The following is a 27,397-nucleotide window of genomic DNA, read 5'->3' as shown; positions in this document are numbered from 1 at the left end:
TTGAAAAATATTCTGCCTTTGGGACTTGCCTGGTGGTGCAGTGGTTGGGAATCCACCTGCCAATGCAGGATTGGACACGGGTTCAATCCCTGGTCTGGGAAGATCCCACATGCTGCGGAGCAACTAAGTCCGTGCACCACAACTACTGAGCCTGTGCTCTAGAGCCTGCAAGCCACAACGAAGAGTAGCCCCCTCTCACCACAACTAGAGAAAGCCTGCATGCAGCAACAAGTCCCAACACAGCCAAAAAATAAAAATAAATATTCTGCCTTTGTAGGGTGGAATGTTCTGTAAATGTTAATTAGGCAAGTTGGTTGATAGTGTTATGCATACTGTCTATATCCTTGCCCATTCTTTGTCAACTTGTTTTATGAATTACTGAAAGAGGAGTGTTGAGTCTTCAAATATAATATATATAATTATATGCTATATATGATTTAAATTATAGTATATATATTTTATATATATATTTCTTCTTTGAGTTCTATCAATTTTTGCTTCATGTGCTTTGATGCTCTGTTGTCAAGTGCATACATATTAAGGATTATTATATCTTCTTGATGAATTAACCTCTTTGTCATTATGTGAATGACTCTTAATATTCCTTCTTCTGAAGTCTACATTGTTTGATATTAATGGAGCCACTGGCTTGCTTTTGATTAATACTTGCAGGGTGTATCTTTTTCCATCATTTGATTGGAAATTTCATTTTCTATCTTTTAACTTGTCTTGAAAGTAGATTTCTTACAGAACATATGTAACTGGGTCTTGTGATAATCTCTGCCTTTTAATTGAGATGTTTATTTTTTTTTAAGTCTTTATTGAATTTGTTAAAATATTGCTTCTATTTTATGTTTTGACTTTTTGTCCGGGCATGTAGCATCCCAGCTCCCCGACCAGGGACCGAAACTGCACCCCCTGCGTTGGCAGACGAAGTCTTAACCACTGGAGCACCAGGGAATCCCCTAATTGAGATGTTGAGATTATTTACATTTAACATAATTACTGATATGGTTGGATTTAAATCTATCATCATATTAGTTGATTTCTCTTTGTTCCATCTGATCTGTTCCCCCTTTTCTCTTTATTTCTTCTTCTAGACTGAGGGGTTTTAAACCCTCATTTTATCTCCATTATGGGTATATTAATTGTACCTCTTAAAAAATTTTTAGTGATAGCCCTAGGGTTTACAATATACATCACAGTCTACCTTCACATAATATTATACTTTTTCACATTTCACATGCTAACAATACAGTATGCTTCTAGTTTTTCCCTTCCATCCTGTGTGACTATTGGTGTTGTGTGTTTTACATATATTATAAACTCCACAATACACTGTTACTATTTTTGCTTTAGATAGTTTTGGAATAATTAAAAATATGGGGGAAAGGTTTTTTATATTTACTTACATTTTGATCATTTCTGGAGCTATTAACTTTTATGTTAATAGCTGGATCCTCATTTTTTGTCTGGTAGCATATGCCTTTTACTTGAAGAACCTCTTTACAATATCTTGTAGGGCAGGTGTGCTGACATTGAATTACCTCATCTTTTGTTCATCTGAAAAGCCATTATTTTGCCTTCATTTTTGAAAGATATTTTTGCTGACTATAGCATTCTGGGTCATGAAGTTTTTTTTTTTCCCCCTTTCAGTACTTAAAAGGTATTACTCCGTTATCTTCTGGATTGCAAGTAGTCTGTTGAATTTTTTTTTTTTTTCTCAGAAGGTAATGTCTTTTTCCTCCAGCTGTTTTTCAGATTTTCTCTTTAACTTTGATTTTTAGCAGTTTAACTGTGAAGTGTCCAGGTATGTGCTCTGTGTTGTATTTATTTGTTTGCTTATTGTTTATATTTATTCTGTAGGATTTTCTGAGCTTCTTAGATCTGTGGTTTGATGACTTTATTTTTGGAAAATTCTCAGCCATTTTTTCCTTCAAATATTATTTCTGCCTTGTTCTCCATCTCTAGTTACATGTCTGTGGTATCATTTGATCATATCACAGCTCTTGAATGTTCTTTGTGTTGTGTCCTTCCTATCCCACCCCTATTGCCCCCTCTTTGTGTTTTAGTTTGGGTGATTTCTAGTGATCTGTGTTCAAGTTCATTGATCCCTTCCTTGATTATATTGAGTGTTCTGGTGGGCCCATCAAAGGAACTTTTCATCTCTGATAACTTTATAAAAAAAGATAGCATTTCTGTTTGACTCTTTCTTACATATTCTAACCTTCTGTTGAAGTTTACCATCTATTCATGCATATTGTCTACTAAATTCTTTAACATGTTAAGCATTGTTATTTTAAATTCCCTGTCTGGGTCATCTCTCAGTCTGGTTCTCTTGATAGCTTTGTCTCTGTTTCATACCCATTTAGCTTTTTTGTATACCTTGTAATGTTTGATCAACTGCTGGACATTATTATAGAACAGTAGAGACTGCGTTGGACATTAAATATTGACATTGAGATTACTGTTACATTAGGGGTAGGTTTTTGGGGTAGGAAGGTCATCACATTTGTGCATATAAAATATTCAGGACCTGTTATAGGACTGGGAACATAATTTTACTTTTTCCAGTTATAAAATTTTACATTTCTATAACTTACTGTTCTTTTTATAGCATCCCTAGGAGTTACCTTACCAGGACTTGCCCTCATAGTTGCTTTCTCCTTTGTTTCTGCTCCCACTGTACCTGAAACTCTTCCTTAGTTCTGTTGGCATCCACACCAAATGCCATTTGTTAGCAGGTTTGTCTTTTCTCGCTAGACTATGATTTCTTAAAGTAGGTAGAGTGTCTTATTCGTATTTGGATCGCTATGATCTTTTAACTGCATTTTAAATATATATATATTTGGTTAGAATTGAATTGATTTTATTAAATGATTTTTATTCTTTAGCCAGAAATCCACACTGCCACCACCCACCCCTCTCCACCAGTTAGTGGGAATATTGTCTCTGGTTTTCCACAGTCAACTGTGATGTATCTAAAAACTGCTCTGGGGTGAAAAGTGAGGCCTGGACATGGATGAATTTATGAAGAAGTAGCTCTTTCATTACATTTTTTTTTCTCTACTAGTTTTATATATATATTTTGTCTCTCTACCTTGACGGTAAGGTTTAGAGAGGAAATAGCTGTCTTCTGCTTCTCCTCTAGTGTCTTTTAGTAAGTAGCACAATGTTGAGCACACGGTAGATGCTCAGCAAATAATTAAATTAAAAATTTCTGAGATTTAATGATACTAATGGATTTTGGAATGAGTTGCCAATAGCTTTTCTTTTTCTGTTTATCCCTAAAAAATTTTGGGTAATGATGAGGATGATATTTTTCCATTCCTTACTGGCTCTGTTTTCTTTGGCAAGTTTCTTAACATCCTGTGCTTTGGTTTATTCAACTATACCATGGGAATAATAACAGTACCTATCTCATAAGATTATTATGGTGATTAAGAAAAATAATGCAGTAAATGTTAGTTGCTGCATTCTAGCTTCTCAGTTATTATTAGCAGGGCATGTTAGAAGGGCATCTTTAAGTTTTTAGACGCTAAGTTCTTTCTGTAGGAGGGTTTTGCTATCTGAAAACCATCTATCTCAGGATGGATAAATATAACTACTTCTGTATTGAATAAGGAAGTAACCTTTGCTCAGAATATTAACAACAAAAAGGGAGCAGAGCTAATTAATTTCTACCTTGTTAGCAATAATGCAATGTTGTACCTTCTCTCTATTCCCAGGGGCATAGAGATCAATACAGAAATAGAGTTCCCAGATCAGCCTTCCCTAGGACCAAAGGTACTTCATCTTACAGATCATTTTTTTAAAAAAATTATTTATTTATTTATTTTTATTTTTGGCTGCGTTGGGTCTTTGTTGCTGTGCGCAGGCTTTCTCTGGTTGCAGCGAGCAGGGAGTACTCTTCGTTGCAGTGTGCGGGCTTCTCATTTCGGTGGCTTCTCTTTGTTGCGGAGCATGGGCTCTAGGTGCTCAGGCTTCAGTAGTTGTAGCAGGTGGGCTCAGCAGTTGTGGCTCACGGCCTCTAGAGTGCAGGCTCAGTAGTTGTGGTGCACGGGCTTAGTTGTTCCACGGCATGTGGGCTCTTCCTGGACCAGGGATCGAACCCATGTCCCCTGCATTGGCAGGTGGATTCTTAACCACTGCGCCACCAAGGGGAGTCCTACAGATCATTTTTAGTTACAGTTGACCGTTGAACAACATGGGTTTGAACTACACGGGTCCATTTACATGCAGATTTTTTTTTTTTTTGCTAAATATGTGCTACAGTACTACATGATCCATGGGTGCAGAACCTTGGATATGGAGGGTCGACTGTAAAGTTATACATAATTTTCAACTGCACATGGGGCGTCTATACCCCTTACCCCCACATTGTTCAAAGGTCAACTGCATATTTTAAAACTATATTAATCCTTACCTTTAGGCATTATTTATTGTTGTTTATTTTTACAGTCTCTTCCTTTTTACCACCATTATTGACCAAATCATGTTCAATAGATAAATAAAGCCCAGGGGGAATTACAGAAAGGTGATGATAGCCTGGTGAGAGTTATTTAAAATATTTGGCAGACAGCTATTGGGAAAATATTGTTAAAAGTGGTAAGGTGCAATTTTCTGGATTCACTGTTTTCCTTACCTAACAAGAAGGTACAAAACACACAATTACAGATGAAAAAGAATTCTCCTTTGCATAGCCTTGGTGCCTGTATTACTGAACCCCTTTGTTAGATTATTGATTATGGTACTTGAACAGTACTCTCTTCTCTAAATTCAGTACATTACTATTATATATGGGATAAGGATAATTTTTCATATACTTTTTAAGTTTTGGAAGGAAACAGGTGATATATTTGACCTGCAAATCTGTGGTATAATCAGTTAATGTTTTAACTGCTGTGATACCAAGTATAAGGTGATAATAACATAGCACGAACTATGTTAGGAGCAATGGGAATGGAGAAGAGATTGAAAGAAGGGAAGTTTAAATAAACCTTTTTTAACCACAGCGATTTTTTGTTCATTTTACTAAAGAGTATTTCTTATACAAAAATATTTATATGAATGTTGGAAAAAACTGAAAAGTATAGATAAGCTACTAAAGACTTAGGAATACATACACGCCATTAAAAAAATACGTATTTTGGTAGTCAGTTTCCTCAAATAACTTTTCTCAGGGTAAAGAGGCTTGAAGAGTTCAGTTTGGTGTCAGGACGTCCTGTTTGCACCTTGGTAATAGTACATTGCCTAATGGAAAGCACACCTCGAGAGGAATGTTGTAAAGAGAATTTGTGCTGACAAAAGAAATCTGCCCAAAGTATCTCACATACAGTCTTTAGGGGCCACTACTGTCAGCTTTTTTCGTGTTTGTTTTACATAAAGGCTTTCTGCAGTTTTTCATGCCTCGTGGATGGTGGCCAAACTTAGATTTGGTTATGAATTCCTGTCTCTTCTTTCCTTTAACCTCAAAAAAGACAGTTTTTATTATGGGAAATTTCAAACATACACGTAACTGGAGAGAATAATACAGTGAATCCTCATGCCATTCTTATGTGTCCCTTCTCACTTTCTTTTTGACCTAGAGTATTTTGAAGAAAGTCCCGATAACCTATCATTTCACCTATAAATATTTAGTGTGTATATCTGTTGGACACAAAAGCACATTATCATACACATTAACAGATTCCCTATAACCTAATTCCTTAACATTACCTAATACTGAATCTCTTCCCTTGATTTTTCTCAAAAATGGCTTTTTACAGTTAACTCTTTGAATCAGGTCCAAATAAGGTCCACCTAATGCATTTGATCGATATATATCTTTAATTTCTTTTAATCTGTAATAAATCCCCTCTTTGTTGTTGTTGTTTTTTCTGTTACGCCATTTATTTGTTGAAGAAACGGGATTGTTCCCCTTCCCCACATTATGGATTTTGCTGATTGTATCCTTGTATCATATAACATGTTACTCTTTCACCATATTACCTGTAAACAGGTAGTTAGATTTGGAGGCTTAACTATTTTTGTAATCATTCAGATTTTTTATTATTCATAGGTGGTATATTGTACTTCCCATTCACATTAGAAAGCCATAATGTTTGACTGTCCTACTTTGTATGCTAAGATTAATTGGCAGGTTCATGTTGGCATAGCCTTTTGTTGTCAAGTTGTATTACCCCGTTTGGCCAACAAAAATCCATGGGGTGACTTTCTGACAGCCTGCTGATTTCCAGGTCTGTCCGCCTTTCATCAAATGGTCCTAATTTAACCCTAACTGATGATTGTTGCCTGAATCATTTATTTCACTATTGTTACACTTTAAGAAGACAGAGACTTGTAGAAAATGAAATGAAAAATTTTGGCTAAGAACTTTAAAAGAAGCTGAGAGTAAAATGAGGTGTCTGAAAAAATTGTTTATGCAAAGTACTTTTTTGTCTGATTACATTTAGTGAAAGAAGTGTAGAAAGGAATGTTTAAAAGTTGTATGTTCAGGAATTCCCTAGCGATCCAGTGGTTAGGACTCTGTGCTTCCACTGCTGCGCGGCACGGCCAAAAAAAGTTGTATGTTTAGGTAAATTCCCCTCCATTTATTTGTTTTTGAATGAGTTATCTTTAACAGGTTTTACTGGAACAGTTTTGTTTTTTTAACATTTATTTATTTATTTGGCTGCGTTGGGTTTTAGTTGCGGCATGCGGGATCTTTTGTTGCGGTGCGCGGGCTTAGTTGCCCCGCGGCATGTGGGATCTTAGTTCCCCGACCAGGGATCGAACCCGCGTTCCCTGCACTGGAAGGCGGACTGTTAACCACTGGACCACCAGGGAAGTATGGGAACAGATTTTGAGCTAGACTCCTGCTTTTGGATTATCATGCATTTGTGAAATATTTTTATCTATGTTGGGGTTTGCTCCAAGGATAAGAAAGTTCTAAGGTTACTTTGGTTGGGGATTATGGATCATGAATCCATATAGGTCACTTGAATTCGTATAGGTCATTTTTTTCTCACTGCTGTAGTCACATATTTTTCCTGTTATTCTACCTGCATGGCTGTTGTATAAATATCAGTAGTAATATTTAACCTTATATAGTACTTCCTATGTGCCAGACACTGTACTTTGTTATTTGCATGTACTAGTTTATTTAATCCTTACATGATTATCATCCCTGTTTTACATATGAGGAAACTGAGTCAGGGAGATTAAGTGATTTGCCTAGGTCACGCAGCTAATAAATGGCAAGAGCTAGAATTTTGACCCAGACAGTTCGGTTGCAGGATTTATGTTCTTAGCAGAAGGACAGAGTGAATTATGTAGTGTCTCTGTTACTAGAAAAATAGCTCAGGTGCAGTGTCCTACTATCCCTGGAGGATAATCTATATTTGCATATAAATAATTTGCATATATACGTGTTTTGTTTGCTTGTGTGTGTATATATAGAGAGACATATATACACATAACAGGTCCACTTGGAAGGGCAAGTATGTAGGGTTTTCCCTTTAGGAAGGTCCTTCTTACTCAGAAGCCTTTTGTGACCCTCTTAACTGGACCTTAGTTGGAGGTGGCGGAAACAGCCCTCGGACTCTGGTATTATCATCTGGGGTAGAATCAGGCGGTCAGAATAGACGGTAAGTTCACAAGAGAAACTTGGCAGACAGCTTGAGGTCACAGTCTGATTCACACAGGATACTACTCTGGCCATTGGACCCTTTTTGCTTTAAAGTTCAAGCTACTTGCTCTCTGAACAGCCACCTGGATCTTAGCTACACAATTTCAGGTTGTTTTTGGAGCAGAAAGCCATATAGCTCATATTCAATACCATAAAAACTATTTTTCAAATTCTGCAAATCGTAATAAATAGCAGCCATAGGTCTCAATTATAGAACCAAGAGTCAGGAGGTACTATAGACTATTTGTCCCAAGTATATCTCTGCTATCTCTTTGCTAAGTAATTTTTTTTTTAATTGAAGTACTGTGTCTCATATTTCAACAAATTGTGAAATAATTCTCTTCCCCTCTTTTGCGTCCCCCATTCTGTTTTTACTTGAGCAAGTAAACTCATTATTTCTACCAAGTGTCAGTTCAAATGAATAATCTGAGCGGTCATGTTCTTTCACCAAAAAAGTCACTGCCTTTCTCTATGTTTTTATATTCGAATGGTGCTTGTTTTGTATTAGTCTGTTAAGAAGTTAATCTGTGTGGATAAGAAAATGACTAGATCCTCAAGGATCTGAACATTGTTGTAACAATCTGATGTTTTAAGCAGTTGGGTATCACTGATAGGGATGAGTTAATACAAAACTATGAGGAAGCCTCCTCAGGTCAGGAGCTGAATGAGCTGGATTTATCTAGTGTCTTTTAGTCTGTGTGTGAAGCTTCCAGCAGTTGTGTACCAGTGGTAAACTTGAACAGGAAAGGCCTCAAGGGATTGATTCTCTAGGTGTAAGAGCGAGGGTGGATTTAAAAACAACATATTTCTTAATTTTATTTATTCTATTTACAGATTCAAATATTGACACTTTTATGTAATTTTGGTAATCATCATTGCATGGTTAAATTTTCCCAAATTTATAGAATTTCTTAAAGTACTTAACGCATTTTGTTAAAGATGTTCATGCCTTCTAACAGAAGCAGATTTCCTAAATCATCCTCTTGACTTCCATGCATTCTTTCCTTTTTAGTAAGTTTCTTTCCTTTTTAGTAAGTTTCTCTTGGAGCAAAAAAAAAGAATTTTTTATTACCCTTCTATATTTAAAAAAAAAGCCTAGCTTTCTTATTCACCTGGAGAATGGAGAACTTGGTAAAACAGGGAATATGTTAGTGTTTTTGCAGGATTCGTTTCCCATAGTTTTTTTTCTCTTGGTGTGTGGTTATTATATATACTGGGTCACGGAATTAGACAATTTGAGGGCCTAGGATCCTTAGGAAAGGGTTTTTTAAAATCTGAGGTCAAATATACTCTCATTTTAAAGTTGAAGAAACAGAGTCGATTCTTTAGCTTCACTGGTGACTGTCCTGTATATCTGCTCTTGTTGGTTGCTTAGTGAGGTGGCCAACTCCTCAGAGATAAGATAAACCATAAAACCAGAGGGAGAAGTTGAATTTGGTGTAATAGAAATTCAAGGTGAATATTGTGTTGGGCACATACTAACACAGTTCTGGCTAGAACTGCGTTAAGAAAGACAAGCTGCGTGTGAGTTACCCTCATGCGGCTGAGGAGGCTGGCCTCACGTCTGGCCTGTGTAAGTGGGCCTTGGCGCCAGTCCCTTGAGCAGGTGGTCACAGCCGGAGCAGTAGAGTTGGTCTGTAGCTCGGTATGCATGATGTGAACAGCAGCAGCTACATCCTTGAGGAAAACGTGAGGTTGTTTCCTACAAAGTTGGTGATGTTTGTACAGGTATATATTTTTTACTGACCTTCTTATAAACTCTTTCTTGGTTCCCATAGTTTTGAAGTTGTTTCTTAAGGGCTCACAGGAAGAACAGTCACATCATATATAAATAATAATTTTGTATCTCTCTTTCTAGTTCATACGTCTCATAATTTTCCCGTGTGTTCTCTAGAATGTCCAGAGCAATGCTTGATGGATGGTGTCCTTGTCTTTTTCCAGACTTCTTAACAGGAGTGCCTGTAGCATTTCACCATGAGATTTGATTCGATTTTGGATGGATATTTATGAGTCGATACTACTTTAGCTAGATAAAGTGTCTTAGTTCAGCTTTTGATTTTGCAAATTAAGGAGGAAACAACATAGAAAGTTCAGGAGAGAGCTGAAAATATGTGAGGTATTAAATACATGGGGATATTTATCCTAGAGAAGAAAAAACTATGGGATAATTTCATTATCCTCAAGTATAGGTAGGACCTTTGCTGGCAAATTAAAGCTTCCAGGTGATCTTTGAATATGAGAAAACAGTCTAATGCTTTGGGGATGCTGCTGGGACAGAGCACCACTAGATGTCCGTACATACTCTCACTGGGCAAAAGCACTGCACCCTTGAACCTGAAAGACAAGCTTCCTTCCTCCTGCGATGCCCCTCCAGCGCCCTCTACTGACCACAAGCTTAACATCACGCTTTCTGTAAAGGGAAAAGACCAGAGCATTATCACAGAGCAGGTACTGAAGGGTGAATTTGGAGTTGAGAGGCAATAAATTGATAACTGGCACTGAAGCCAGACACAAGAGTACGTACTCTATAATTACACTTTTATAAGGTACAGAAACAAGCAAAACTAATCTGTACTGTTTGAAGTCAGGCTAGTGGTTACCCTTGGAGAAAAGTAGTAGTGACCAAAAAGGAGCATGGATGGGGCTTTTGTAGTGCTAAGAGTGTCCTCTTTCTGGATGTGGATGCTGGTTACACAGGTGTGTTCAGTATGTGAAGAGCTATACTTATTTTAATGCATATTATACTTCAATAAAAGTAAAAGTGTGGTACGGTCTGATTCCAAAAGTATAAACTTAAAAGCAAGATCCAGATCCAGGCTAGAACAGGGAAAATACAAAATAATCCAGGGTATCTCAACTTTATTTATTTTTAAAATTACTTATTTATTTATTTTTATTTTTGGCTGTGTTGGGTCTTAGCTGTGGCACGCAGGATCTTTCGTTGCGGCGCGTGGGCTCCAGAGCATGCGGGCTCTGTAGTTGCAACATGCAGGCTCTCTAATTGTGACTCACGGGCTCAGTAGTTGCAGCACGTGGGCTTAGTTGCCCCGCGGCATGTGGGATCTTAGTTCTCTGGCCAGGGATCAAACCCACGTCCCCTGCATTGGAAGGTGGATTCTTAACCACTGGACCACCAGGGAAGTCTCTCAACCTTATTTTTATTTCTTAAAACCTGTTTGAGGGCTGTTCAACTTAATGTCAAAAAACAGGTATCTAATTCATTCAGCAAAAAATATTAGGGCTTCCCTGGTGGCGCAGTGGTTAGGAATCTGCCTGCCAATGCAGGTGACACGAGTTCGAGCCCTGGTCCGGGAAGATCCCACATGCTGCGGAGCACTAAGCCCGTGCGCCACAACTACTGAGCCTGCACTCTAGAGCCTGTGAGCCACAACTACTGAGCCCATGCGCCGCAATGAAGCGTAGCCCCCATTCACCGCAACTAGAGAAAGACTGCGTGCAGCAACATAGACCCCACGCAGCCAAAAATTAAAAAATAAAGATAAATTTTAAAATACATATATATATTAATTGCCAGGCTACCTTTTTTTTTCCCCATTTGGGATCAAATAGTTAATGCTGAGGTCTTCTATAGAGCAACATACACTTCTTATGTTGTTGACGTTCTTCTTACCAAGTATTCAAACAGGAGCTTCTAAGTTTTTCTCTTTATGGCTTTTCAGATACCTCTTTGTTCTTAGTTTAAATAAAATATCACTGCTCTCCTCTGTAAGCATTATCTTTGCTTTTATCTTTGTCACCATATACCCTTCTTCTTGAAGCAGTTAAATCACCAGGTCCCCTTTTGCCTGGCTACGAAATTTGGGGGTCCACAGTGGTAACTCCCATGTAAATGTTAATGGGAATGAGAACCATAGATGTTCGATTCAGGAATTTGTGGTGATAGGAGAGTCTCAATGTGTGGCTTTTAAAAGCTGCAAGCAGAAGCAGGTCAGTACTGTGGTTTGTTCAGGAGTAGATAACTCGGGGTACAAAATCTTAGGAATTCACCAAGTTAGGAGTTGAACTTGGATCCACAAGATGGATATGGAATCTGGATAGGAGTCAAATTTCCAGAAAGTGAAGGTTGCTAAGAAACTCTGACATTACACTGTGGATAGAATTTAGGGTGAATTTTAGAGTCAGCTGTGTAAAGCCCAATCGTTGCTAAATCAAATTAAAGTAAATAACAGTAATAGACTTGGAATTACCTACTTTTGTGTACAGAGCTTGGTATCTTCACATATATAGGCTGTGGTTGTTTCTGTGCTTTGAATCGCTGGTGGCACTCTTGTATCTTGAGAGGCTTTGTCCAGGCTGAGAGAGTTACTACAAACATATAACACAGCAGGCTGAAAACATGGAGTGATTCCCTTGCAAAAATTGTTTCCTTATATTTTTTAGCCCTTAAGTCATTTGAGGGTAGAGGGAAGAAAATAGTGTGAGTGGTGAAACTAGCCAGTGAGGCTTTCATTTATAAATTCAATCCACGTACTCACCAAACAAATATATGGGTATTGACTATATCTTAGGCGCTGTCCTAGGCATCAGGGACTGATGCAGTCCCTTGGCCCTCTGGGGAGTTACTGTTTTGTATTCCTCTGTGTGAGGGCTGCTTTTATTCTACTTGTCTGTGGCATGCAGCTTTGTCACCAACTCCTTTAGGATTCTCTTGAGGCTTCAAGAACTGTTACTTGGATTTCATATCCAGGCTAATGAGAGAGTTTCCTGACTTTTATTTATTTCATTTTATTACTAACCTGAGCTTGTACTATGCTACCAATAAAGGGCTTCATTAGCAAATTTAGCATCTTAAAGAAAAGGTGCCTATGATGGAAGGTATGAATCTCATTCTGCACATGTACTCCAGAGTGGCAGGTTGGAAATTTGCTGTCCTCCACAACTGCTCATCTGTATCTAGAACAATTTTAAGTCACATCACTACATCTGGTTCTCAATGCTTGTGCTGATGATGGAAGGGAGCATTGGAACGGGTAATATAAATATAGTGTAATATGAGTGGGAGATTATGGGTATTAAGAAGTTAAATTTAGGGACTTCCCTGGTGGCGCAGTGATTAAGAATCCGCCTGCCAATGCAGGGGACACGGGTTCAATCCCTGGTCCGGGAAGATCCCACATGCCACGGAGCAGCTAAGCCCGTGAGCCACAACTACTGAAGACCGCGCGCCTAGAGCCCGTGCTCTGCAGCAAGAGAAGCCACCGCAATGAGAAGCCTGCGCACCGCAACAAAGAGTAGCCCCCGCTCGCCGAAGTTGAATTTATATTTCAAAATGATTGTCTTTTGATCTGGGAATTGGTACTATTTACCAAGTAAACTAACTGGCCCTTCTCTGTGGTTCTCTTGCTCATTCTGGACGTGAATTCTGTCATCTCCCAGACCAGTCCTCCTTAAATAGTACCACATACCAATCTGAAAACGTGCTGAGTTTTACTTCTAGTTAAGTGATTATTTAGGTGTTAGAAGTCAGTAGTTTTAACAATACGTGGTTTGCTAATACATTAATTTAAAATAGGTGACTACATCTATACCAATATTTAGGCAGATTAGATGGACCACACATAACATACATGGTGTTAGCAGACTTTAGTCAACTGGCTTAAATTTGCCTCAGGTGGCCTCTTGAGTATTCTGCTTATTGCCTGCAGTTTCTGCTCTTAGCGTAGCACAAGCAGATTTGGAGAACCAGGGCATTTTGTTGGCAGGAGATTCTGGTTGCCAGCCCCCCGCCTCACCATTCAGCCAGTGCTTGTCTGTGCTTGCTTTTGCAAGGGAGCTTTTCCCTAGTCCGTCACATCATGCAGAGTTTTTTTTTACGTACCCACCCACAGCCTGGTTCTGCGTTTATTATCACAGCGCTATCTTCCTTTTAGATTTCAGGGAAGGGGGGGAGTTGAGGGTGGGAGAGGATTAAGAGCTACTTAATCTTTTAAAAATCCAGAGCTTAAAAAAAATCCTTCTCAGATTCTATTAAAGAAAAATTCTTAGACCCTAAGGAAAGAGCAGGAGGTGCCAGAGTTGTACAGCTTTTAGGAGATAAAACGACCACGGAATCCATCAGGGTGCAGCATCCTCCTGGGTTTGCGGCAGGTGATTTAACGTAAGCTGTGGAAGTTCAGTTTCAGGATTGCACCTTAAAACTGGAATAGTAGGGAATTTGTGTCAGGTTCAGAATCCATTATTTGTCTCGTTTTTGAACAATAGAAAAAAAAACCACTTTGGAAAAATCCTGGGTTTTTATTTTACTCTTAACACAGCAGAGCTGTAGAAGTAGGGGAAAAGCCCGTCTTTGTAGTACTAGGAGTTCCACAAATTTATTTGATAAGATGTTTTCAGACAGTAGATTGGTGTGCACTTGGTCTGGCTCTCCTGTATCCTGTAGAATAAAGAGTACTGCGCCCGAATGACCATTAATATGTGATTTTTCTTCTATTATTTACCCCAAAGTAAAAACTCTGCTGAGTGTTGTCTGTGTTATGATTTTGTTAATGTGTTTACTTCGTTTCCTGTCTTGGCTAGCCATCAGATAGAGTTTTTTCCTTACTGTAAATTGCTCCAAAACAATTTTATCAATTCAGGATTCAAATGGCAGGCTTTATGAAAGTAGATAAAGAACTTAAACAGAATTACTCGCCAGTTATATCCCTAAAGATTTTTTTTTTTTTTTCCCTAAAGATTTTTATCTGTGTTTATCATATGAATTATTTGTATGAAATATTTTTTTCACTTGTATGTAATATTATCTGAAGGGTCCATCCTTCTTGTCTAAAATGTGCTTAAAAAGGTCTTCTTGAAAGATAGTTTTATCAGACTGTTTTAATTGCTTCCTCTTCACCCCAAGGATGGATGGAAACCATCCTCTGCTACAGCCTGCTTTTTTTCTTCCCTCCCTTCCTCCCTCCCTCCCTCCTTCTCTCCCTCCCTCCCTTCCTCCCTCCTTCCCATCCTCCCTTCCTCCCTCCTTCCCACCCTCCCTCCCTTCCTCCCTCCTTCCCACCCTCCCTCCCTTCCTCCCTCCTTCCCTCCCTCCCTCCTTTCCTCCCTCCTTCCCACCTTCCCTTCCTCCCTTCCCCTAGACTGTAGTAATTTGTCTGTACAATATCTTTCTAATCTCTGCCCGGTCTCCACGTGCCCCAAATAGAACATCTCCAGTCCTGTCCTCTCCCGCCATTTTCATATGCCTACAAGACAGCTTGATATAGTGCTAAGAGGGCTGAATCAGAACCCAGGAAATCTGATTCTTGTACTTGTTGCGTGACTGTGAGCCTTTGGGCAATCAGACTGCTCTGATCCTTAGTTTCATCATTCTTAAGATAAAAGGATTGCATTTCCTGAGCTTTTAAGTTCCCCACCCCTTCACTTTGCTTCAGTCTTTACTGTTCCTTCAAACTTAGCCTGTCCAAAATAGAACTCATCCATTTCCTCTCCCAAAAGATAGTTTTTGTCCCTATTCTGTAAATGAGAAACTAAGACCCAGAGATACTGAATAAATTGTACAAATCATACTACCCTTATGTTCAGAACCTAGATATCTTCGCTCAAGCCTACAGGTATTACTCTTCCTCTACAAAAAGCATTAAAGTGTAACGATTCAAAAAGGTGTTGCATTACCGGTGAGGTCTCTTGAGACTGAATATGAGTGTCATTTGTAAAACCCTCTGTCTTCCTACATAAGGTTATAGCTTGAATTTTCAGGGCTCTGAACTTTGAGTGGGCTTGGCTGTCAGAAGATTGGTTTCTTCAGTCCTGTGTTCACAGATGGGATCATTCCTGATCTGGGTCAGTTGACATTATAGTGTAGGGTCTAATGACAGAAAAAAAGTGCAGTCAGGTTTTACTTTACAATGTGTTATTTGATAGCTCTGATAATGCCTGGCCATTTGCTTCTACTACCACTGTTAATAGTGATTCTTATCAAGCAAGTTGATTTTCATCACCAGATTAGGAGTTGAAATGATTTTCTCTGATTGAAGAGATGAACTGGGGTTTGGAGTTGATTTTTTTATCTTTTGTATTATGCAGATGTGTCTCATTCATCATTAATATCAAAGTGTTTGTGTGATTTCAAAGGTCCCATTCAGTTCTGATTCTGTGAATGCAGCACTATTGAAATGTTTCTAGTCGATTCCAGAGAGCTTCCTTAGTTTACACCTTTACACCATCTAGGTAAAACAGATTATTGTGAGGAATTATGGCAGTGCTAGACATTGGTTGAAGTCAGTAGTAATGAGTTTAAAGTCCTGTTATTTTGCAGTTGACCAATAGGAAGCCTCTTAAAATGGACATTTCTAATACTCTTAATCCAGTAACAAGAGTTTTCTAGAAGGTTATTGCTCTTACTGCTAATTATGCTTTCTCTCATAGACAGGGATTAAAGTCACTACTCTTGATTTGCTTTTTGGCTTGCATTACCCATGTACAGGGTAACAAAGCTTTTAGTGTAACACTTTGAATGTTTAAAACACTTTTCTTTTGAGGAGCGAAGCATCTTAAGTTAATGTTTGAGGCGGTAATTGTACTTTCAAGCTGGCAAAACAAAGTGCTGCCTCAGTTTGGAAGTCGCTATGGTACTGGTGTCTTCTCCCTAGTTATGTTGGCAGGTATTTCGAATTAGGCACCTACATTTTTGGAGAGAAGGGTTTTTAGACTAAACCTGGTATATATACCAGTATGATCCTTCTCTTTTGACCCACCATTGATAAATCCATATGTAATATTAATATATTTATTCATTCACAAAATACTGTCCTACGAATTAGATATATAGTAGTATTCAAAATAGATGTCGTCCTTGTCCTCTTGGCCCTCTTTTCATCTTGAGAGATGTGAATGCTTTTGACTTGTAGTCATGAAATTAAGGTGGTGTGTTATCTCTAGCCTGTTGCAGAGAGCATCATAGCTCACCCTATACAGATTAGCTCTAGCCTAAATTATACACAAAAGATGACTTTTCAGAGAAAGCGATCTAATTTAAAAATTCTCTACATTGCAAAAAAACTTTCAGACATCAAAAAATTCATGTATCTGAACCAAAATCCTTTTTTGTTGCTGTGCCACCTTTGATGGAAATATAAAACTCATTCAGAGCCTTGAAAACAGAAAAATCCTTAAAATTGTTACAGAGGTGTTTTCTCATGCCAGTTGGACTGTTTTGGTTGTGTAGAAGTGTTTCTACTAGATCACAGCGTCGTCTTTGAAAGGAAAGAGCCACCGCCTGTCATTTGAACACCCTTCCATTGTTGGTTACTTGGCACAACCTTAGGAGACTATAAGAGTAAAACATCAGAGTCCCAAAAAAAGAAATATTGAATGGTGAACATGTTAGCCATAAAAAAAAAAAAAAGAAGAAGAAGGGTTGGAAGATAAAGTTGAGGAAACCTCCCAGAAAGCAGAACACGAAGAGATTAAAAAAAAATGTTTTTAATGTGAAAATTAGAGGTACAGCCCCGAAGGTCTATCTTTCAAATACAGTAATAGGAATTCCATTACAAGAAAACAATTCGGGAGGAAATTATGAGGAAATAATCCAAGAGGATTTCTCAGAACTGAGACAGGTGTTTCTAGTTTGTGAAAGAATTCACCAGGTGCCCAAACTCATGGATTAAAACAACCCCACAGTACATCATTATGAAAAGATGTTCCCTGGGGCTAAAGCTTTCTTTGAAGGAAGAGAGGTTACAGATAAGGGATTAGGGATCACAGTGGTTCAGATTCCTTAACAGGTGGTGGAAGGATCAGGACAGTGGTGAAATGCTCTCAAAATTCTGAGGCGATATCCGTCTCCAACCTGTGATTTGCTACCCACCAAGCCATCAAGGTGGACCATAACATATTGAGGCATGAAGGTCTCAGAAACTTACCTCTCGTTCATATGTTTCCTAGTCAGTTAGTGGACATTGTGATTCACCAGAATGAGAGAGTAAACCCTCAGAGAGAAGAAAGAAACTTGGGAGTTCACTCTTGAGAGGGACAAAGGGAATGAATGAATCCCCAGGAGGATGGCGATGAGAAGTCCTAGGAAATGTGCCTTTGAAACAGATTGAAGAGAGTTGTAACACTCCAGATATAATGATCCAAGGGGAAAAAAATGAACTTAGATTGAGAGGAGTTTTAATTTTGAGGCTTCGGAGAAGCATTTTTAGATAAGTTAGTGATTCATAGAAAACAAAGCAAATTTCTAAAATTTTACATTTAAAGTTACTTACTATCTTTAGGGAAAAAATTACACACAAAAAATTTTTAGCATAGTATATATATAGTTCATGTCTTAGCTGTGAATTGAATATTGATTTAATAAATAATGGTAATAATAACTATATTGGGAAGATATGCTTCATCTTCCATAGCAGGGGGCTACCTGTTTTTGTAGTTTCTTTGGAACCCAGACCAACCCATATGTTAGCATATTGTCTGTGGCTGTTTTCATGTTACAGTGGCAAAATTGATTAGTTGCAGCAGAGACCATGTGGCCTACAAAGCCTAAAATATTTATTACCTGACCTTTTAAAATTTATTTATTTATTTATTTATTTATTTTTGGCTGTGTTGGGTCTTCGTTTCTGTGCGAGGGCTCTCTCTAGTTGTGGCAAGTGGGGGCCACTCTTCATCGCAGTGTGCGGGCCTCTCACTATCGCGGCCTCTCTTGCCGCGGAGCACAGGCTCCAGACGCGCAGGCTCAGCAATTGTGGCTCACGGGCCTAGTTGCTCCGCGGCATGTGGGATCTTCCCAGACCAGGGCTTGAACCCGTGTCCCCTGCATTGGCAGGCAGATTCCCAACCACTGCGCCACCAGGGAAGCACACCTGACCTTTTATAAAAACATTTGCCAACTCCTATTTTATAGGGAGAAGCTGATAGAATAATGTTTAAAATTGGAAAAATCAATATAATAACACTATTAGCGTGTTTTTTAGAAATTTTATTTATTTATTTATTTATTTTGAAGTATAGTTGATGGACATATTTTGTTAGTTTCAGGAGTATGCTTCAAAATCAGGGAGTGTGATACCTTCAGCTTTCTTCTTCTTTCTCAAGATAGCTTTGGATATTTGGGGTCTTCTGTCGTCCCATACAAATTTTAGGATTATTTGTTCTAGTTCTGTGAAAAATGCCATTGGTTTTGATAGGGATTGCATTGAATCTGTAGATTGCTTTGAGTAGTATGGTCATTTTAACAGTATGATTCTTCCAACCTGTGAGCACAGTATATCTTTCCATTTATTTGTGTTGTTTTCAGTTTGTTTCATCAATGTCTTATAGCCTCAGAGTACAGGTCTTTCAGCTTCTTTGTTCAATTTATTCCTAGGTATTTTACTCTTTTTGATGCGATTGTGTTTTCTTAATTTCTCTTTCTGATAGATCATTATTAGTGGATAGAAATGCTATAGATTTCTATTATTAATTTTATATCCTGCAACTTCACTGAATTCATTTACTAGTTCTAATGGGTTTTTGTTGGCATCTGCAGGGTTTTCTATATGTAGTATCATGTCATCTGCAAATAGTGATAGTTTTACTTTCCAGTTTGTTTTTTAAAAGTTCCTACTGAAGGTTCAGGCAAGGCTCACGTTGGGCCAGCTTGGGTCATACGTTCTTTTTTTTTTTAAATAAATTTATTTATTTATTTATTTTTGGCTGAGTTGGGTCTTTGTTGCTGTGCTTGGGCTTTCTCTAGTTGCAGCCAGTGAGGGCTACTCTTTGTTGTGGTGTGCGGGCTTCTCATTGCTGTGGCTTCTGTTGTTGCGGAGCACGGGCTCTAGGCGCGCGGGCTTCAGTAGTTGTGGCGTGTGGGCTCAGTAGTTGTGGCTCACGGGCTTAGTTGCTGCACAGCATGTGGGATCTTCCCGGACCAGGGCTCGAACCAATGTGTCCCCTGCATTGGCAGGTGTACTCTTAACCACTTTGCCATCAGGGAAGCCCCTTTCCAATTTGGATGCCTTTTATTTCTTTTTCTAGTCTGATTGCTATGGCTAGGACTTCCAATACTATACTGAATAAAAGTGGCAAGAGTGGGCATCCTTGTCTTATTCCTGATCTAAGAGGAAATGCTTTTAGCTTTTCACTGTTGAGTATGATATTAGCTGTGGGTTTGTCATATATGACCTCTATTATGTTGAGGTATGTTCCCTCTGTGCCCACTTTGTTGAGAGTTTTTATCATGAGTGGATGTTGAATCTTGTCAAAAGCTTTCTTTGCATCTATTGAGATTGTCCTATGATTTTTATCCTTCATTTTGTTAATGCGGTATATCACTGTTTTCTAGAAATATTTTGGAAAGTAGTAAGAAGAATAGCTACAGATCTACCTCTGGGAAGAGTGAGTCAGGAATGGTGGGGAGTAGAGTCAGAGGGATATTTTTTGCTTTAAGCTTTATATTATTGAATTCTTAAGCTAAGTACATTTTTACTTTGAAAAGGTATGAATGATGCATGCTGAGAAATTGGACTAACAGAACAGAATAAACAGGAAAGGGAAAAAAGATAGAGGCCACCAATTATGATGAAGAAAGTAGGAGCTCAAAGCTTTTTCTGTAAACATAGCTTTCCCATTTATTCACTCACTCATTCCACAGATAGTCATTTATGAGTCCAAATGTCAGGCACTGAGCCTGATGCTACAGGACAGAGTCCCTTCCCCAGAGGGTGCTTAGGCCCTTAGCCGATGGCATGCACAGACAGGGAAAAGATGACATGGTGATATAGCTGCTATGGCTTAGTGCTTCTCACGAGATGCTTTCAGGGTTTAGGGAAGTCGGGTAAGACATCCTGGAGAATGTGACACCAGAGTTGAGTTTCAAAGGATAAGAGACAGGAGTGGAAGGAGAGTGGAAGGGTTTTCCTGGTGAAGCATAGCTTGAACCTCAAGTATTCAGTACCGTTGGGTGAATGGTGGAAGGTAACGTCAGAGCAGCAGACTCGGAATAGAGGCCAGATCGCTTACGCAGGGCTCTGTGCCATGAGGAATTTGTTTTCCTTTTTGAAGACACTGCAGAGGTATGATCTGATTTTGTTTATACTTTTGGAAAACATACTCTTGGTCCAATGAGGGTAATGGCATGAGGGTAGAAGGTACTTAGAGTAGAGACTTAGGAGGCTAGATCTGGTAAAAAAAACAAAACAAAACATTCCCCTGCCAAAAAAGTGGTAATAAACTAAAGAGGTGGACTGGGGAGGAACCACAGGATTCAGGAATTAGGAAGGAGTTAAGGGAAAGGGAAGTAGTTAAGGATGACTGAACTCTGGGCTGGGTGGCAGGTCGTGGGACTCTAGCCTCTAGTGGGGGACATAGGAGCAGGTGTGTGTGTGTAAAGGCAGCACTGAGTTGTGGGGGTTTTTTGTGGCATCTGTGGAATACCTACTTGGAACTGGCCAGGATGTGGATGGACATGCCTACCTGGAGGTCAGGAGGAGGACTTGGATTTGGAAATGTGCAGTCGTCCTGGTGTAGAGATGAAGTCTGGGAGTTGAGTGGAGAACTCAGGGAGCCCTTGTGGTATTAAGCGTGTTTAGCCCTGGGGGCGCTGACATTTAAGGGTTAGGCCTTATAATAGGAGGATCCTATGGAGGAAGCTGAGCTTTGGAGGCCTGCAGTCAGAGGCAAAGCAGGAGAGAATGGCTTCCAAGAAACCAGTGAGATGAGAAAGGAGGAAATGGTCCATAGTTTAAAATGCTGCAAGGAAGTCAGGCTAAAGCCTTGGATTTGGCAGCTAGGGAGTCATTGCTAAGAGCAGCTTTAGGAAGTAATATGGGAGGAAGTGAAAATTCAGGTGTGGGATTTGTTGGTATAGTTACTGTTCTGAGATAGAGTTGAGCCTGTTTGTTTGTTGAGAGAAGAGCTGTAGAAAGAGAGAGGCTTAGTGATGATTTAAGGAAGTGATTCTTCATGGAACAGATGTTTATGGAGCACCTGTTATGAGCCCAGTGCTGGTCCAGACTCAGAAAGTACAGCATGAACAAAACAAAGCTCACACTCGTGTGTGTGCATCTCACAGGTAATAAATTTATAGTCAACTAGACATAATGTAATGTCAGGTGGCAACAAGTGCCAGGATTCTTCAGCTAAATTGGGCTGAGAAGGTAGAGAGTGCGGGCGGGGGTGGGGGGAGTCGCGTGGTTGGGGAAGACTTCAGGGGTTGGGTGACGTCTGAGGGGCAGCCTAAACGAAACGAGGAGAGACTGACTGCAAAGTGATCCAGAGGCTGAGATGGCTGAGAAGTGCGAGAGGACGGACCCCCAGTACTGATGGAAGGGTAGTTGTCCTCAGGAGAGGGGGCCACCTTCTCTCCTCTGACCCTGGCAGGAAGCCCACGGGACAGGCGACACTAGAGGCTGCCAGACAGCTCACGTGCACCGTGCGACAGACACCGGATTCCGAGCCCTTCACGTTCTCCTGATACTCTCTGAGGTGTAGGTGTTGTCACCCTTTTTTATAGGTGAGGAAGCAAAGTCTGGAAGAGGTTTTACCTGGCTCTGGCTCATCGTTCTTAGAGCCTGGATCTCCTCTGCTTTTTGGCACTTCAGACCCTCGCTGTTACCCTCTCGTGGGCTGCTTCTGGCCTAGCAAAGGACGGAGATAAATCTGTCCAGTTTGTGCAGGTTGGGTGGGGCGGTGGGAAGTGAGAAGTTGAGGGATACTCCGCCCATCGGACCCTCTTTGTGGTCAAGGATGTCTGTCCCGAGTCTCGGCAAGAGGTGGTCCCTAGGAGCTCCTCGCTGCCTTCTTGATTCGCTCATCTCAAGTGGGTTGTTATTCCCCATGTCCTGTGCCTGCTCCCTTCTCACATCCCCACACCTCCTGCCAGCACTGTGGGATTGCCTCATCTGTGCCTGCTGCTGTAAGGGGGGCATGAATTGATGATAAAAGTACATGGTCATTGTGGAAGATTTGAGGTAGATCTGATTTTTGAAGTAGCTTCCCACTTACTCTCTGTCCCAAAGTGCCTGATAGCATGGAAGGGATTTGGTGGCCTGTTAACAGCGAAGGTCCCTGTCCCTCCTGCTGTCAGCTGTGTCTTCTGCTGTCCCTGTGGATATAAGGACCATGGCAGGGTCTGCTGTGTGTGCACTTGTCCGTGTTTCCGTAAACACACACTCTTGTAATGCAGTAGACCCCAGGTGGCAGAATTCTCCAGATAGAGTAAATTTAAATAATTTCCGTAAATGAATGGTAAAATGGTGTGTACCTGTTGTTTTATTATTTTTTAAGTGTCCATAACACAGCACTGAGGAACTTGGAAATGGTGCAGGCACTGGGGCAGAATTTTTGAACTGGAAAGAGAAAAAGTAATAAATTTCAAAATATTATTATTGAAACCTGGCACCCATTTTTCTTAATAGAAGCATCGTGAGGTAGGTGAGTGTAAGAAGGAATGGGAATTTTTATATTGTTTGCTTTTTATATTATTAGCAGCTAACCTTCCTGTGAAGGTAATTAAATGCTACTTTCATACATAAGCATTGAAAGGCAGTGAGGAGTCCTCCCAGTTTTCATGTAATTCAGAAGTTATACACTTTTCTTTTTTTACATACACTTTTTCCTCTTAACAAATTTCCTGGTTTGTCCACACAGTTAGGAGTTTCAGAATATATTTGTATTATGCTTCTAATTAAGTTGTGGGACGCTGAAATTACTGTTTTAATTTTTACTTTATCGAGCCCAAAAGATCTGTCTAATCACAACTTTTGGGTGATGGCAACACAGCAGCAGAGGCTCTAAAATCATTTCCAGTGGTGTGCAGAAGTACCTGCTTTAGGGTAGATCTGGTCATCCATTCCTGCTACATAACATTTAGCTTCACGAAAAGACTAGGTGGTTTTGTATTTTTTAAACGTGTGTCATCAAAGAAGTAAAAAAAAAAAGTAGAGGTAACCGAAGAAAGAGTGCCTTGTAGCTGTTTGGAGAAATAAAAGTCAACAGATGTTTATTGAACACCTATTGATTTTTTTAAAAATATTTATTTAATTTAATTAATTTATTTATTTGGTTGCGCTGGGTCTTTGTCACGGCAGGTGGGCCCCTTAGTTGCAGCTTGCCTGCTCCTTAGTTATGGCACGTGCATTCATTAGTTGTGGCCGGCAGGCTTATTAGTTGCGGCTCTCAGGCGCCTTAGTTTGCAGCATGCACGTGGGATCTAGTTCTCTGACCAGGAATTGAACCCAGGCCTCCTGCATTGGGAGCTCAGAGTCTTAACCACTGCACCACCAGGGAAGTCCCTATTGATGTTGTTTGTATCTGTTATCTTGTGGAGTGGCTGTGAGCTGGTGTGTAGCAATCCATCCAGGTGCTAGAGATGGTTTCACAGTAACAATGTGAGGTTGGCCAAAGACTGCGTTCAGTGAACTAGAGCAGTTATTCTTACAGCATCATCACTGGGATGCACTTGGATGTCACACACACCGTCTCTCTCAGAGAATGGGGTGGGGGTTATCTGTGCAGCGTGAATATCCCTGAGGGTGCAGGTGGCAGTATCTTGCATGTGAACAGATGGTGGGGGGCGGTGAGATTTGGTTTAGAATCTTTCACCCAGCTCTTTTCCTCCAACCCTTCTCTCTGCTGAGTAACCACATTCACACCACACTTGCGTCAGCCTCTTCCCGGTCTCTCCAGCTTGTGCTCATCTGCCGTCTCTGATCTTCCCAGGCCCTGTGATGACATGGGCCCAGGGAACGGTAGGCCCGTGTGACCTCCATGGCCCTCTGCAGTGCCCGAGCTCTGCTGTGACAGGCGTTTTCACGTTGTGCCCCACCTCACCGCTGAGCTTCCTCTCGGCTTTATTTCCTGCTGGCTTATTTCCTTGGGATGGATTCCTGAAAGCTGAACTGGCAGATCAATGGCCTGTGGCAGTTGCCTGAGTGCTTTCAGAAAGCCTGAAACAATGAAAGGTGCCATCAGTAGGGATCACTTTGGTCCACAGTTTTCCCCACATTCCTGGCAGTGCTGGGGCCCCGTTTTATTTGCACGCTAGTTTGTGGTACTTGATCAGAAATTGTGTCTTTTGATGTCTCTATTGCATTATACTTGATTTTTTTATAAATTAAAAAGTAATTTTTATTGGCACTGGACTTCTTCTGTATTTTGTAAATGATTGATTTCATTTTGTTGGGTAGAATTTTATTTGAGTATATGTGTCTGGTTATTTATAATATCCCTTTTTATTAGCCAGAATTTATTTTCCAAACTTCTTTCTTCGTTTCAGAATTTGTGGCAGTTTGTGATAGTTGAGAGTGTTGGTTTTCTGGGGTCTGATAATTTGAAATTGAGAGATAAAGAAGATAAACTTGTACTAACATAGTTTACCTAGTGCTGACACCACTGTAACGGAGTTTAGGTGGTAAAATCCTTTGAACTGCCCTGATTCAGAGCCCTTACCTTGCCATTTCTCAGGAATCTATGGTTTTCTTGAGATAATTGTTCGATCAAATGCTAGTCCTCACACTGATCCTTAGAAGCACTGTTTGCTGACTTGGCTTTCCCTTTTCTTGATTTGGCCAGTTCTTCTCTGCCCTCCTCTCCTTCCCCCTTGGTCTAGGCCCCACCTGCGCCCACTTTGCAGCTTGTTACCTCCTTGGATGCTATGCTCTTTGCAAGCAGCAATATCCTGGTAGCATTTTATGGTCCTTTTAATAGAAAATGCTTCTGACTCTTGGAGGAAAAAAAACCCCTGAAGTTACCAGACTTTAAACTGGTAAACTGTAATTGTGGCCCCAGGGATGATTGAAATCCTTCATTTTTCTCAGTTGCATCATACACACCATGAGCCCACTTAGAAGGTGGGACTGTCTCACTTTAATCTTAAAGTTCTCCCTGATGCCTGCACATCACATTCATTTGGATATGAGAAATAATTATAACATAAGGATAATTGTGTGCCTCTGGGATGTTTTCCTAGCTCTCTGGGATGTCCAGGAAGTCAAAGTAAACAATAAATATGAGGCGGTGTCTACATCCGGACTAGAACCGGAAGCCGGGATACTATGATCCTTCCATAGTTTGTCTATGGGGAAGGTGAGAGTGAGTGATTCAGGCCGCCCCAAGTTCTGGGTTTCCTAAAATAGCATTCTTTCTGTTCCCTGGGATGCCCTTAGTGCACTTCAGTAACCTCTCAAGCCACTTGCTGGGCTCTTGTCACTATGGTGCTGAAAAGTCATTTATGAGAAAAAGTTCAGGTGTCATTATGGTTGGAGTGGGGATGGGGCTTAAGTCCTGGGTACAATAAAATCATTTAAAAAGATCATATGAGGGCATCCCTGGTGGTGCAGTGGTTGAGAATCCGCCTGCCAGTGCAGGGGACACGGGTTCGAGCCCTGGCCCAGGAAGATCCCACATGCTGCAGAGCAGCTAAGCCTGTGCACCACAACTACTGAGCATGCACTCTGGAGCCCGCGAGCCACAACTACTGAGCCTGCGTGCCTAGAGCCCATTCTCCGCAACAAGAGAAGCCACCGCAATGAGACGCCCGTGCACCTCAACAAAGAGTATCCCCCTGCTTGCTGCAACTAAAGAAAGCCCATGTGCAGCAACGAAGACCCAGCGCAGCCAAAAATAAAATTAAATAAATAAATTTATTTTTTTAAAAAAAGATCATGTGAAATATTGGAATGGAACTTATTTTGTCAGTTTAAAGTGCACATTGTTTAAGACATCAAGTGATGTAGGAGAGCATGTGATGAAATGCAAGAGTGCCCTGTCCTGTCTCACACCAGCTCCTCTCTCCTTCAAGACGACGACTTTTAACTCTTTTAGCTCTATTTTATTGTGTATATTTCTTTTTATTTATTTATTTATTTTTGGCTGCGTTGGGTCTTTGTTGCTGCGCGCGGGCTTTCTCTAGTTGCGGCGAGCGGGGGCTTCTGTGGGGGCTTCTCATTGCAGTGGCTTCTCTTGTTGCGGAGCACGGGCTCTAGGTGCGTGGGCTTCAGTAGTTGTGGCAGGTGGGCTCTAGAGCGCAGGCTCAGTAGTTGTGGTGCACGGGCTTAGTTGCTCCGCAGCATGTGGGATCTTCCCCGACCAGGGCTCGAACCCATGTCCCCTGCATTGCCAGGCAGATTTTTAACCACTGCACCACCAGGGAGGCCCCTGTTGTGTATATTTCTATTTCTTGATTTCCAATTGTAGATACTATTTACTGATTTTCTTCCAAAAGAAATGAGGGCTTTGCTTAATTCTGCCCCCTCTCCACCCCTCTCAGTATAGTCATGTCATTATTTTTGGTTCCTCTTTTAGTTTCCTTTGTAATTTAATATGCCAGCATCTTTTATAACTTGTTTTATCTACAAAGACAGTATCTTTTTGACTCCACTCCATCTGGAGCAAAAAACTAGGGTTTAGGATGGGAGTAGGTAGGTTTAGGCCTATATGTAGGGCTCTGGGGGGTGCTGGTCTAGAAGACCACTAATTGTAAGTGTTCTGTAGAAGTAATCCTCTATTCTGTGTTTTCCTCATGTGTCACAGCTAATCTTGAGATAATCTAAAATGTTTCATTTTGGATTTTAGCATAATCTTTGCCTTTTTTATGTTTTACAGAAATAAAATAATTGCCTTTAATAGATGATAATGAAAATACAGAAGAAAGAGAAGCAGGTAAGAGGTCACATATCTTTTAAGTGAATGCATCCAGCATACACTGGTGCTTTTTTACAAGAGGTGATGCTGGCAGTTTTGGCTTATCTCTTAGCCTCTGGTAGTTACCCTGCTGCCTGTTTCCCATTCTCC

The 27,397-nt window shown here is 40.2% G+C and overlaps 1 protein-coding gene across 4 annotated transcripts in view; it reads left to right on the top strand.

The window, feature by feature from the left end:
• The window catches only part of CHD6 (chromodomain helicase DNA binding protein 6), a 211,379-nt gene that overhangs the window by 35,607 nt on the left and 148,375 nt on the right, over positions 1-27,397 (top strand). For 3 of the 4 annotated variants that reach the window (XM_057528676.1, XM_057528678.1, XM_057528679.1), the window contains one exon: positions 27,209-27,265. In XM_057528676.1, coding sequence (XP_057384659.1) covers positions 27,233-27,265 — 33 coding nt within the window. In that variant the 5' untranslated portion in view covers positions 27,209-27,232. Of the gene's footprint in view, positions 1-3,728; positions 3,787-27,208; positions 27,266-27,397 lie in introns of all 4 variants that reach the window. The other variant, XM_057528677.1, reaches the window with a different exon arrangement.

The sequence above is a fragment of the Balaenoptera acutorostrata genome, chromosome 15 (assembly GCF_949987535.1).
Source record: "Balaenoptera acutorostrata chromosome 15, mBalAcu1.1, whole genome shotgun sequence".
NCBI lineage: Eukaryota > Metazoa > Chordata > Mammalia > Artiodactyla > Balaenopteridae > Balaenoptera > Balaenoptera acutorostrata.
This window is presented reverse-complemented; position numbering and strand designations above follow the sequence as displayed.